The sequence below is a fragment of the Microtus pennsylvanicus genome, chromosome 15, assembly GCF_037038515.1.
Source record: "Microtus pennsylvanicus isolate mMicPen1 chromosome 15, mMicPen1.hap1, whole genome shotgun sequence".
NCBI lineage: Eukaryota > Metazoa > Chordata > Mammalia > Rodentia > Cricetidae > Microtus > Microtus pennsylvanicus.
In genome coordinates this window covers 3,446,356-3,458,887 of record NC_134593.1, presented here as the reverse complement: position 1 = coordinate 3,458,887, position 12,532 = coordinate 3,446,356, and the positions used below count along the sequence as shown (strand labels likewise).

At 38.6% G+C, this 12,532-nt stretch overlaps 1 protein-coding gene across 2 annotated transcripts in view; it reads right to left on the bottom strand.

Moving 5' to 3' along the window:
- Adk (adenosine kinase) overlaps nucleotides 1-12,532 on the bottom strand; it is a 407,022-nt gene that overhangs the window by 266,877 nt on the left and 127,613 nt on the right. For both annotated transcript variants that reach the window (XM_075949366.1, XM_075949365.1), the window contains exon 4: nucleotides 4,687-4,765. In XM_075949366.1, the coding sequence (XP_075805481.1) occupies nucleotides 4,687-4,765 (79 nt within the window). The remainder of the gene's footprint in view (nucleotides 1-4,686; nucleotides 4,766-12,532) is intronic.

Here is a 12,532-nt window from a genome sequence, read left to right as displayed (position 1 = left end):
TCTGTTCTGTTTACTCCGCCTACCTAATTTTATGTCCTATTAAAGGGCCAGGGCAGTCTCTTTATTTAACCAATGAAATTAAACAAAACAGAAGACTCTCCCCCATCAGTCAAATATACTTAAGCCCTAATTTGGTACAGGAAAATTGTCTGTATTCTGCCAATCAAGTTTTAAATAAACGCTGATTGGCCAGGCAGGAAGTATAGGCGGAAAAACCAGACAGGAAGTAGAAATGATGCAATAAGAACAGGAGAATTATGAGAAGGAGGAAGTTGATTCCTCCCACTCCTGCCCAGACTCCAAAGAAGAAGCAAAATGTGAGCTGCCCTGCTGAGAAATGTACCGAAACATGTGGCTAGTATAGATAAGAACAATGGGTTAATATAAGCTACAAGAGCTAAGATGTAGCCTGACCTAATGAGCCAATCAGCATTATAACTTATAGAGATCTCTGTGTGATTTTCTTTGGAGCTAAACAGCTGTAGGAACTGGGAAAGACAGAAAACCCCAACAAGCCTGGCCCCCTTCATGTTACACTAATTTATATTTGAACGGGACATCAATGAATATATGTTTATATATGATTGTGGCTTCATTAAAATCTTCACTGTGGTTAGATAAATCAAAATACATAAGGGCTTAAGAACATTTCCTTGACGTGAGAGCTAGAGAGATGACTCAGTGGGTAAGAGCATCGCCTGGATCTGTCATATCACATGAAGTATAAAATATGACTACTGGTAATATCAGACAGAACTGTAAGCAAGACAACACATTCATTATCAAGAATGTTTCCACCTCTCTGGAGTCTGACAGAAGAGGCCTACACACCCAGCCTAATCTTGAACTCAGAGATCCACCTGCCTCTGCCTCCAGATGAAAAGTATGTGCCACAACAGACCAAGCCCACATCTTGACCTGCAAATGTTACTTCATTATTAAATAAATGTGTAAAATCTTTTATAATTTACGGACTGTGACAAATTATTCATAAAAGAAAATTTACTCTTTTAATCACTTTATAACTGTGTTTTTACTTAACAGTGACTTACATTCTGAGACATGTTGTGAGGCATTTCATTACATAAGAATAACACAGGGTGAGCCTGCAGAAACTAAGGAGGGTAAGCAGTTGGTGACTAATACAGCAGCAGTACACCACTGCAATACATAGGCCCCTAAGTGCCCCAACACTGCCATGAAACACATGGCTGCATACAGGCCACTTGCATTAAGTATATCTAGGTTTTTTTGTCACAATAACACCGCCATCTTGAAAAAAAGAAACTCTGTATGAATTAAATAGTAACTCCCCATTTGTCCTCCTTCCAGTTTTTGAGAGTGACCATTTTACTTTCTCTGTGAAATCAGGATATAGCAGATGCCAAATAGAAGTGGAGCCATAAAATATGCATGTGATAGTGTGACTGGCTTATCTTATGGAACACAACTGAAGTTCTCTTTTACAAGAACACTGATCCACTCTAGTTACCCAAAGAACTCATTTCCACGTACCATCATAAGGGAGAATTTGTTCTTCAGACTGAAAATTAGGAGGACATAAACAAATTAGAATATGCAGAAATGGAACACCTGGGTCTTGGGGTTAATATCAGCTTTAATTCACTGAAGAACAAGCATTCCATTCTCTAGTAGTGATACCAATATACAGTATCATCTTTAGGACACAGGGTGTTCAACTGCTCAGATACTTACTAATAAATCTCATTTTCCTTATTTCATTTGATTGTTTATTAGAGGACTTCTTATTGAGTAGAGTAGGAAAAATAAATGTTAAAAGAACAAAAAGAAAACCCTTTGAATAGGTACTAATAGAGTTTGAGAAGATATGAAATATTAGAGTCCTAGGAAATAAGAGAATTTAATTTCAGTGTTAAGACAGTCAACAGTAGTGAAAAAGTAAAGAGTGGAGAGAAACAGAGAGGTGAGGAAAATCCCTGCGTGACCAGAAAAGCATCATCCCCATTACTCTCTGCTGAAATCCATGGTGAGCTCTCAGCCTTCATCATCATAAGGAATTCAATGAAATGAGGTCAGGGGAGTGTGCACATATGAATAGTAGTGGTATTAAAGAACAAATGCCAGAGATTTCTTGCTTCAAAAATACAGAGGAAAAGACAATTAGAGGACATCAAAGAGGGCGGTGGTCTGTAAGAGAGGAAGAAAGGATTTACACAAAAACGACCTTGACAGTGTTCTGACCATGACTTAAAGCCTTCAGAAATCTGAGGGAAAACTTCTGTTATTTAATTCATTCAATCAGTGTATTTTGTTACGGTAGTCAGAACAAATTAATATAATATCCAAAAGTGAAATGTAAGTCATTCTTTTGTGTATGTGACTTTGGGGACAGAACCCAGGGCCTTGTGTGCCATATAGCCCCAAGGCTTTTTCTCATGTCTTTCATTTTTAAAAACAAATCAAACTTTATTTTGTATATAGTGAGCAGCATGTATATGCAGAAGCCAGTGAGAACTTTCAGGGACAGATTCTCTTCTTCCATCATGTGAATGCTGGGGACAGAATTCAGATTGTCAGGTCTGGAGGAACATGCCTTTACCCTGCCAAGCATCTCACTGGAAATACAAAACTTAAAGCCAGGAGACTCTTGCGTGGCAGTCCTCAGTGGCTTTGCGCTTCTGCAGCTGCAGCTGCTGCCTCCTGAGCTGACATTACGAGAGCTGCCCACCTTGCAGGCAAGACAATGGTCTCAGAATTGTAAAAAAGTCTTCAAATAATAAACTTGAGGACCCCAAATTACTTTGAGATTTTAAGACAACAGTTTTACCAAGTTTCCCAAGCCAGCCTCCAATTCACCAAGTAGCCTAGACATGCCTGAACTTGGGATGCTCCTGTCGTGGACTCTTAAGCAGCTGGTATGATAGACCTGGGCTATGACACTGGATTTTGCTTCTTTTGTTGTTTTATCCCCCAATTCATCTGAGCTCACTCATATCAAACAAAAGAAGTAACTGGAAAAAAGTCTTAAGCCATTTCAAAACAACAACCATCTTAAACGTTATAACCTTTGAGCTTTAGAGGTAGGTAGAGTAATTCAATTGAATATTTTAATCAAGTAAGAGTTAAGAAAAAGGAAAGAAGGAAGGGAAAAAAAGGAGGGAACTCTCTGGATTTTATTTCTCAATTTGTCATTTCTCCTGTCCTTTAAGTGAATTAGAATTAATAGAGAAAGCATTTATCAACAAATAAACAAGAATGACCCTAGTCCATGAAAACTAAACTATGACTACAGAGTAAGATAGTAAGGCAACTTTCAAATTATAGCAATTATCTTTTTTATATCCTTTCAAATTTAGAGTTTTAAAATTTAAAAAAAAGGGGAGTTTTGTTTTGTTTTTTAAATGTATGAGTGTTCGTTCTACCTGAATGTACACAATATTCCAGAAGAGGGCATTAGATCCCACTGTAGATGCTGTGAGCCACCATGTGGTTGCTAGAATTGAACTGAGGACCTCTGGAAGAGCAATCAGTGATCTTAACTGCTCAGCCATCTCACCAGCCCCTAACATTAACTCTTAACTTTAGATTAGCTGTTGATTCAGACTATATTTCAAACTGTGTTTATTCCAATACTACTGAATGAATGTTATAGTTCTAAAGTATATAGATTCAAATGCAAGTAAATATACATGTATATTGGATAGTTCTAAAGTATGCAAAAATACATATGCAAAAATATACATGTGTATGCAAGTATATAAGACACATGCTTAGATACTGACATTTAAATGGATAGAAAGACACATACACTTTGGCAGTTTGGGTGACCCCTGACTTTAATCTCAGCACTCAGAGCCTACAGGAGGCAGATCTCTAAACTTGAGGCCATCATGGCTTATATGGGGTGTTACAGGTCAGTCAGAGCTACACAGTAAGACTCTATCACAAAACAAACAAGAAGAGATAGATATTTGTATTCACATACTTATATAATGAAGAATGTTTATAGATAGTAGCAATATCCATTCTACACACCACATAAAAAGAAAATGTTTCATTTTGTTTGGAAATGGGGTTACACTGTTTCCTAGGCTGACCTCACATTCATGGTCCTCCTCAATCAGCCTATAAAATACCTAAAATTACAGGTGCATGCAATCACCTGTATAAAATGAAAATTTTCTAAATTACATTAAGTTCTATATACTTGTAATTCTAGTGCTCCAGAGGCAAAAGCAAGCAGATCATCACAAGTTTGAGGCCCACGTAGTCCACACAGTGACTTCTAGGCCAGCCACATCTATATAGGTAAACCCTGCCTTCAAATAACAGAAGGAAGGATTAAGTGACGGAAGGATGGAGGGGCAAAACTGTCAAAGTAGTTGACATTAAAGCAAAATTAGATAAAATTAACAAAAGAAAAAATTCACTTATAAAATAAAAATTATAATATCTATGAAATGAGAAGTTCTACAATGCAATTAACATACAAAATAGTAATGAATAAATATATTAAATTCTCTTTAAGCTTATAAAAAAGACAACTAAAATTATTTTTATTAAATGTGTTGTTAAAGACTCAAGTGAAAATGAACAAAACTCTTTTGAAACATTAAAAGTAAACTGGAAAACAATATGTAAAATAACTAAAAGTTTAGATTCATTTTGAAACATTTTCATTAATTTTTAATATAATTAACCAACCTGAGCCACTTTAATTGAATTCTGGGTAGAGCCACCAGCATGATATTCAACTTTGAATTTTTTTACAAGTTCATCAAACCTACAAAGAAATTACAGGAGAAGGTAAGTTAGCATATGTCAATTTTCACAAACTGCAAATTCTAATTAAAATATAATCAGTGCAATCCTAAAATCATTTATTTGTATTCAAAAATGAATTAAATTTCTTTGTAAATACATATCGTTAAGAATCTAAAACATATACTTTCTGAACTAAGCCATTATACAAACTAGACAGCAAAATAAAATTAATAGAGTGGTTGAATGAAGGTCACATATGGCAAACTGGAGATTCAAAGCCAGATTCCTGCTGGACAGGATGGTGTAGCCTGTAGTCCTAGGAGATAAACTGGCTTGTCCCCAGGAGGGAACTGTTGTACAGTAAGAAGAGGCTTGTCCTCAGAAGGGACACTGTTGTACAGTAAGAAGAGGCTTGTCCCCAGGAGGGAACTGTTGTACAGTAAGAAGAGGCTTGTCCTCAGGAGGGACACTGTTGTACAGTAAGAAGAGGTTTGTCCTCAGGAAGGAACTGTTGTACAGTAAGAAGAGGCTTGTCCTCAGGAGGGAAACTGTTGTACAGTAAGAAGAGGCTTGTCCCCAGAAGGGACACTGTTGTACAGTAAGAAGAGGCTTGTCCTCAGGAGGGAACTGTTGTATAGTAAGAAGAGGCTTGTCCCAAGGAGGGAAACTGTTGTACAGTAAGAAGAGGCTTGTCCTCAGGAGGGAAACTGTTGTACAGTAAGAAGAGGCTTGTCCTCAGGAGGGAACTGTTGTACAGTAAGAAGAGGCTTGTCCTCAGGAGGGAAACTGTTGTACAGTAAGAAGAGGCTTGTCCTCAGGAGGGAACTGTTGTACAGTAAGAAGAGGCTTGTCCCCAGAAGGGACATTGTTGTACAGTAAGAAGAGGCTTGTCCCCAGGAGGGAAACTGTTGTACAGTAAGAAGAGGCTTGTCCCCAGAAGGGACATTGTTGTACAGTAAGAAGAGGCTTGTCCCTAGGAGGGACACTGTTGTACAATAAGAAGAGGCTTGTCCTCAGGAGGGAAACTGTTGTACAGTAAGAAGAGGCTTGTCCCTAGGAGGGACACTGTTGTACAGTAAGAAGAGGCTTGTCCTCAGGAGGGAAACTGTTGTACAGTAAGAAGAGGCTTGTCCTCAGGAGGGAAACTGTTGTACAGTAAGAAGAGGCTTGTCCCCAGAAGGGACATTGTTGTACAGTAAGAAGAGGCTTGTCCCCAGGAGGGACACTGTTGTACAGTAAGAAGAGGCTTGTCCCCAGGAGGGAAACTGTTGTACAGTAAGAAGAGGCTTGTCCTCAGGAGGGAACTGTTGTACAGTAAGAAGAGGCTTGTCCTCAGGAGGGAACTGTTGTACAGTAAGAAGAGGCTTGTCCCTAGGAGGGACACTGTTGTACAATAAGAAGAGGCTTGTCCTCAGGAGGGAAACTGTTGTACAGTAAGAAGAGGCTTGTCCCTAGGAGGGACACTGTTGTACAGTAAGAAGAGGCTTGTCCTCAGGAGGGAAACTGTTGTACAGTAAGAAGAGGCTTGTCCTCAGGAAGGAAACTGTTGTACAGTAAGAAGAGGCTTGTCCCCAGAAGGGACATTGTTGTACAGTAAGAAGAGGCTTGTCCCCAGGAGGGACACTGTTGTACAGTAAGAAGAGGCTTGTCCCCAGGAGGGAAACTGTTGTACAGTAAGAAGAGGCTTGTCCTCAGGAGGGAACTGTTGTACAGTAAGAAGAGGCTTGTCCCCAGGAGGGACATTGTTGTACAGTAAGAAGAGGCTTGTCCCCAGAAGGGACATTGTTGTACAGTAAGAAGAGGCTTGTCCCTAGGAGGGACACTGTTGTACAGTAAGAAGAGGCTTGTCCTCAGGAGGGAAACTGTTGTACAGTAAGAAGAGGCTTGTCCCTAGGAGGGACACTGTTGTACAGTAAGAAGAGGCTTGTCCTCAGGAGGGAAACTGTTGTACAGTAAGAAGAGGCTTGTCCCTAGGAGGGACACTGTTGTACAGTAAGAAGAGGCTTGTCCCCAGGAGGGAACTGTTGTACAGTAAGAAGAGGCTTGTCCCCAGGAGGGACACTGTTGTACAGTAAGAAGAGGCTTGTCCCCAGGAGGGAAACTGTTGTACAGTAAGAAGAGCCTTGTCCCCAGGAGGGACACTGTTGTACTGTAAGAAGAGGCTTGTCCCCAGGAGGGAACTGTTGTACAGTAAGAAGAGGCTTGTCCCCAGGAGGGACACTGTTGTACAGTAAGAAGAGGCTTGTCCCCAGGAGGGAAACTGTTGTACAGTAAGAAGAGGTGAATTAATGTCTTCCACTACATGGATTATGCTCAAAAAACACTGTCAGCTATGTGAAAGGAGTCAGACAGAATAGCAAACATACAAAATCAATCCTTTTTGTTTGTTTGTTTTTTATGCATTCTGGCTAAGACAAAGCAATAGGGGTTGAAATCAGCTGCCACAGATGAGGGGATCTGAAAAGAAAATAATTACAAAGAAGTATGTGTCAAAAATTGGAAATTTTTCAATTTTGTTGATGGTTAAAAAGTACAAATATCCAAATCTAAAATTTCACATATAAAGAGTTAAATGTTTTATATGCAAACTATACTTCAATATATAATGATGAGCTCGACTTCAGAAGATATAAATCATTGTCGCTATCCTAATTTTTCATGTGAACTAAGAAACTGGTTTCCCTGACTTGTTTTTTATCACTGACTTCTGATATCATTCCAGTGTGTGTAGAAAGGCTTAAAAACCATAAAACCAACAGGAAGAAACTCACCAATGCTTGACATTCTTAATGCTACCCTTTCTCAACAGAGAATTAATTGCATGGCTTTTCTAAATCTTGGTCTGTAGACATTTTGGACTTCTGTCACCTGTAATACACCACGGTGGAAAGTTCCTAAGAAGATGAAGTGTGTTCCTCAGAGATCACTTAAATGCTTTGGTTCAAAGGAATATGTCCAGTTCCATCCAATACATTGACGGAATAAAAGGAGAAAATCCAGCATTGAGAAGCTGCACTGAGATTCTGAGGTCCATAACAGGACATGATTTCCCACATTTAACAACCTCTAATTAGGATGGGCCAGTGATAATGCATTAGAAACGGGACCTGCCTTATGCTGTCCCTCACCCCCATCCAGAACACAGGTCTGGAGTTAGTAGCAAATTTATTCATTTAACATGTGAGCATGTCTATTCCTGACAGACATTTTCCATCACCTTCATTTTTGAGTGTCTAAAACTCTGCAAAGGTTCACTTTAAAAAGCTGTAAGAATTCTGGAAAATGATACTCTGCTCAGGATGGTCTCATACTCACTATGCAGCTCCCCCTTCCCATTTTATTCAACTTAACATCAGGCTATAAATGAAAACAGCAAAAGACAGGGTTTTTGCCTGTTGGAGTCACAAGACAGATGAAAAATGTAGAAAAAAACTGACAGTAAGGTTTCCAGTAAAGACGCTACTTTTTTGTTTGTTTTGCATTTTTTGTCTTTGTTTTTTTAAGACTGTGTAGCTCTATGTAGCACTATGTAGCTCTAGCTGGCCTGGAACTCAGAGATCCACTTGCCTCTGCCTCCTGAGAGTGCTGGTATAAAAACATGCACCACCACGTCTGGCTTTAATTCTTAATTAATAAATTTCCTACTTATGTGATATGTAGCAATTTCTACTTGAAATTCAGGATCCCATAATTATAAATTATAATACACCACCAGTTACTCTCTATGAAAAATTAAGACAAGAATTATGAACAGGAAAGTGTACAGACACAGGCTACACAACACAAGTTCTACTTCTAATGGCAACTGCTTTCCATTTCCCCCAAAACTAAAGACGCTGTGTTATGCCAAAGTAGAGTAAGAAAATTCTGGTGTGGGGCAGAGAAGGGGCACATATGCACACTCAGCATACATTTGAAGAAAAGAGGACCTCACACTATGTTGATTACACACTATAGAAGCAAACACCAATAATTTCAAACAATTCAGGAAGGTAACAAAATTAAAATCTTCACAGGAAAACTTGAAGATGTTAGCTAACCTGAGAAAGCATTTGTAATGCCAAGTTTGGATTTTCAATTTTCTTTCCTAAACTTCTCATCTAAACAAATAATAAACTTAAAATGTCAGTAATTCCAAACAGGTTATACTTATTAAGACCAAATGTTAATAGAATAACACAGAGGAGGGAAATCCATAAGCAAATTGTAAGATTCAAAGCTTTGAAATCTTTTACCACAAATGTTCGGTGAGGTTAAAAAAAAAAAATCACTCAAATGTCAGTCTGATAAAAGCCAAAAGAATATCCCCACATGTGATTATATTTAAGTATATTTGAAAAAGATGGAAAAAGTAACAGCCATCCAAAGCCAAATCTAAACTATTAGTCGATGAGCATTGTAATTTAGAGGTATTTCTCCACTGCCTAACTCTATTTTCTTTGATAAGAAGCTGGTTTTAAGCACGTGCTACTTTAGATAAGCCTGTATTCAATTCTAAAATGTTTTAATGTTTAATTATTCCCATTTATGTAACTCTGAAGATGAAAGTTCTTTTAGCATATGTGATAATTAAATATACTGGTGAAAAGCACTTTCCAAGTATAGATTAAAATGATTACTTCTAAATTTACATAAGTGGCATGTGCATTAGGTTTCAACCAATCATAAAAACATACAACTAAATTCCACTAAACCCATTTACAATTTTCATTAAACAGTAAATTGTTTGACATTTAGTTTTAAGTCATGCAAGGGACAAAAAAATACTGTAGGAAAGTGATCCTCAGAATGACACATACAGTCCCCTGGTAAGCCTAAATGACATCCTACCCATGGCTAACTCCAAAACACAGATTATACACTCTCTTCATCTTTCTTTATTTTTATCGAAGCCCACAGTTTCCATGGGGCAGAGTTTCTCCAATCACAGACAAGTTCCAGACATATATGCAATGGATATAGAAATGGTTGAGCAACAGCTAATCATTTTTCTCTGTCAAACTTTAAAAACAAATCACTCATCAGAAACACTCAAGCAGGCATTTAAATCCCTATCAAAATATAACATCCTGAATTTCCGATTCCGAGTAACAAATAATGTGTCATAGCCAACACTCCTGCTGTCAACAACCAGAAAAGTCATAGAAATATAGTTAGCAAAGAAGCATGCTCATTTCCATGGAGATCAGAACTACTCCAAGAACAGGCTCAGACCAGCAGCGCTCTTTCACACCTCACACACTTTTAGCCAGTAACAGAAAGCTAAAGAGAAGCAATCTGATATTTATCAAACTTCACATCTGTCCAGTAACATAACTGCTCAATTCTGAAGCTGAATGGCAAGCTGAGGCTAACAAAAATCACCTCAAAAACAAATAGTTCTCTTGGACGACACCTCACAAAACAAGACAGTCCAGGAAAGAGGACGTGAACAAGGGCAGGAAGGAGCCGCAGAAGTGGACAGTCAGAAGTGCAACTGTAGATCCCCTGGGATGGCAAGTCCTGCCATGGCTTTCTCCCTCTTCTCTGCATTTGGTTGGGGGAGGGGCCGAGGGAGTGATCATTTTCAGAAAACACAGATTTGGGCTGGAGAGATGGCTCAGGGGTTAAGAGCATTGCCTGTTCTTCCAAAGGTCCAGAGTTCAATTCCCAGCAACTACATGGTGGCCCATAACCATCTGTGATGGGGTCTGGTGCCCTCTTCTGGCCTGCAGGCATACACACAGCCAGAATATTATATACATAATAAATAAATATTAAGAAAAAAGAAAACACAGATTAAGCTTGGTCAACATTTTTCTCTACAGAAGGGGGAGAGCATGTGTCAACAAGGCTCACATCTAGACGATTAAATAGGTCCAAAATCCATGGGTCTCATTTGAAAGTTCAAGAAGTTCAGGCTTGAGGAATAGAGGCAAACAAGGTAAACTGAACTATGAAAACTAAAAATTCAGTTTGATATAGCTTAGTCCTGGGTGTTATAACAGCCTTCAGTCTGTCTGTCTTCCTGCTTAGTCCTGGGTGTTATAACAGCCTTCAGTCTGTCTGTCTTCCTGCTTAGTCCTGGGTGTTATAACAGCCTCCAGTCTGTCTGTCTTCCTGCTACGTCCTGGGTATTAAAACAGCCTCCAGTCTGTCTGTCTTCCTGCTTCGTCCTGGGTGTTATAACAGCTTCCAGTCTGTCTGTCTTCCTGCTTAGTTCTGGGTGTTGTTATAGTATTTAGTCTTTCTCCCTGTTCCATGTTAGATTCTTAGAGAAAAGAGGGGCATCTGACATGTTAGAGCTTAAGACCCTATGGCTTTATATAAATAGTATCTGATCAACAACTGCAAGTTATACTGAGAGGAAAAGGAAGAATTGGAGAAGCATACATAGAAAACTATAGGAACCTATAAGATTATAATAAATTTTAAAATTAGTGTCCTCTGAAAGCTAGATGAAGAAGAGTTGAAAGTAGAAAATATTATTGAAGAGCAGCTAGTCTAGCAAGCACTAAAGGGAAGACGAAGAGACAAGGGCAGGAAATGAAGTCACCCACCACAGAAAGGCTTCTAAGCAACTCACATCACATAGGGGCTTCAAATTCCTTACCTAAGAGGCAGCGTGGGGACAGCAGAGTGAGCTCCAGCACACTCTTTCACCCTTTCGTGTCATTACCTTGAATACATTTAACACTCAATCGGTTTTTATCAGCTACCTTTATAATTGTGGAGGGAAAACTGTTTGCTCATTTCACAGAGAATTTTCAATTAGAGAACCATCTTGAAAAAGGAACTGATTGACATCTTTAATATTTTAAGTTCAAACTTCTGGATAATTTAAAAGATACTGGATACAAAGCATCTCAAATTTTACTGTATGAATAAGTGGAGAATGAAAGCTATTAAAGAATTAATTAAATGTTAACAGCTACACAAAATATGAGTTGCACAGCAATGAAAACTCAAGACCACATACAACAGACAATACTATTTTTACATTACTGTTAACAGAATTATCGTTCTGACATTCCCTTTTAAAAGAAAAGATTATGAAATTTTATCAGGGTATTATCCTATGCATTCTCTGGCAGCAAAAGACATTCAAAAACTAATATGAAATGTGTTTAGATACTCAGAAGATTATCTTCTTTCATCTTCCGAATACTACAAGCAAAGATGCCAATAAAGAAAACCACAAGTTTGCTGAAGTTAAAACATCTGGGGAACAGCTTAAGATATTCATTCTAAAGAGCCTATATTAAAGAACAGCCTGAAGGGTGATGATAAATCTGCTCTAAAACAGGAAGTGTGGTTTGAATCCAACTGAATATAAACAGGTTCCCCCCTCCAAGGGAGGGCACTATAATTAAGACACAAAGTGCCTTAGAGGAAAGTATTCCATGAAAGCAAACATTACAAATAAAGCCTGGAGCTCAATACGAGATAAGAAGAGAATGCAACATCTCTACAGAGATGTCAGGAACCAGGAGGTTGTTATCAGGAATAAAATTATGTTCAACAAAATTCATGACAAGAACCACAAAGATGACCCATCAGGTAATGGTACTTGCCATCAAACTTCACAACCTGAGCCCAATCTCCTGAATCCACATGGTAGTAGAAAGAGAAAACAGACTCCTGTCTTAGATCTGTCCTCTGACCTCCACAAACACTGACACACACACAGCAGCGTGCACACCCAGACACACATGCACAAGCACACACGCACAGAGGTGTGGGCAGATGGAAATAAAATTGATAGTAGATATTGGTATCTCAGCACAATCTATCATAAATTATTTCA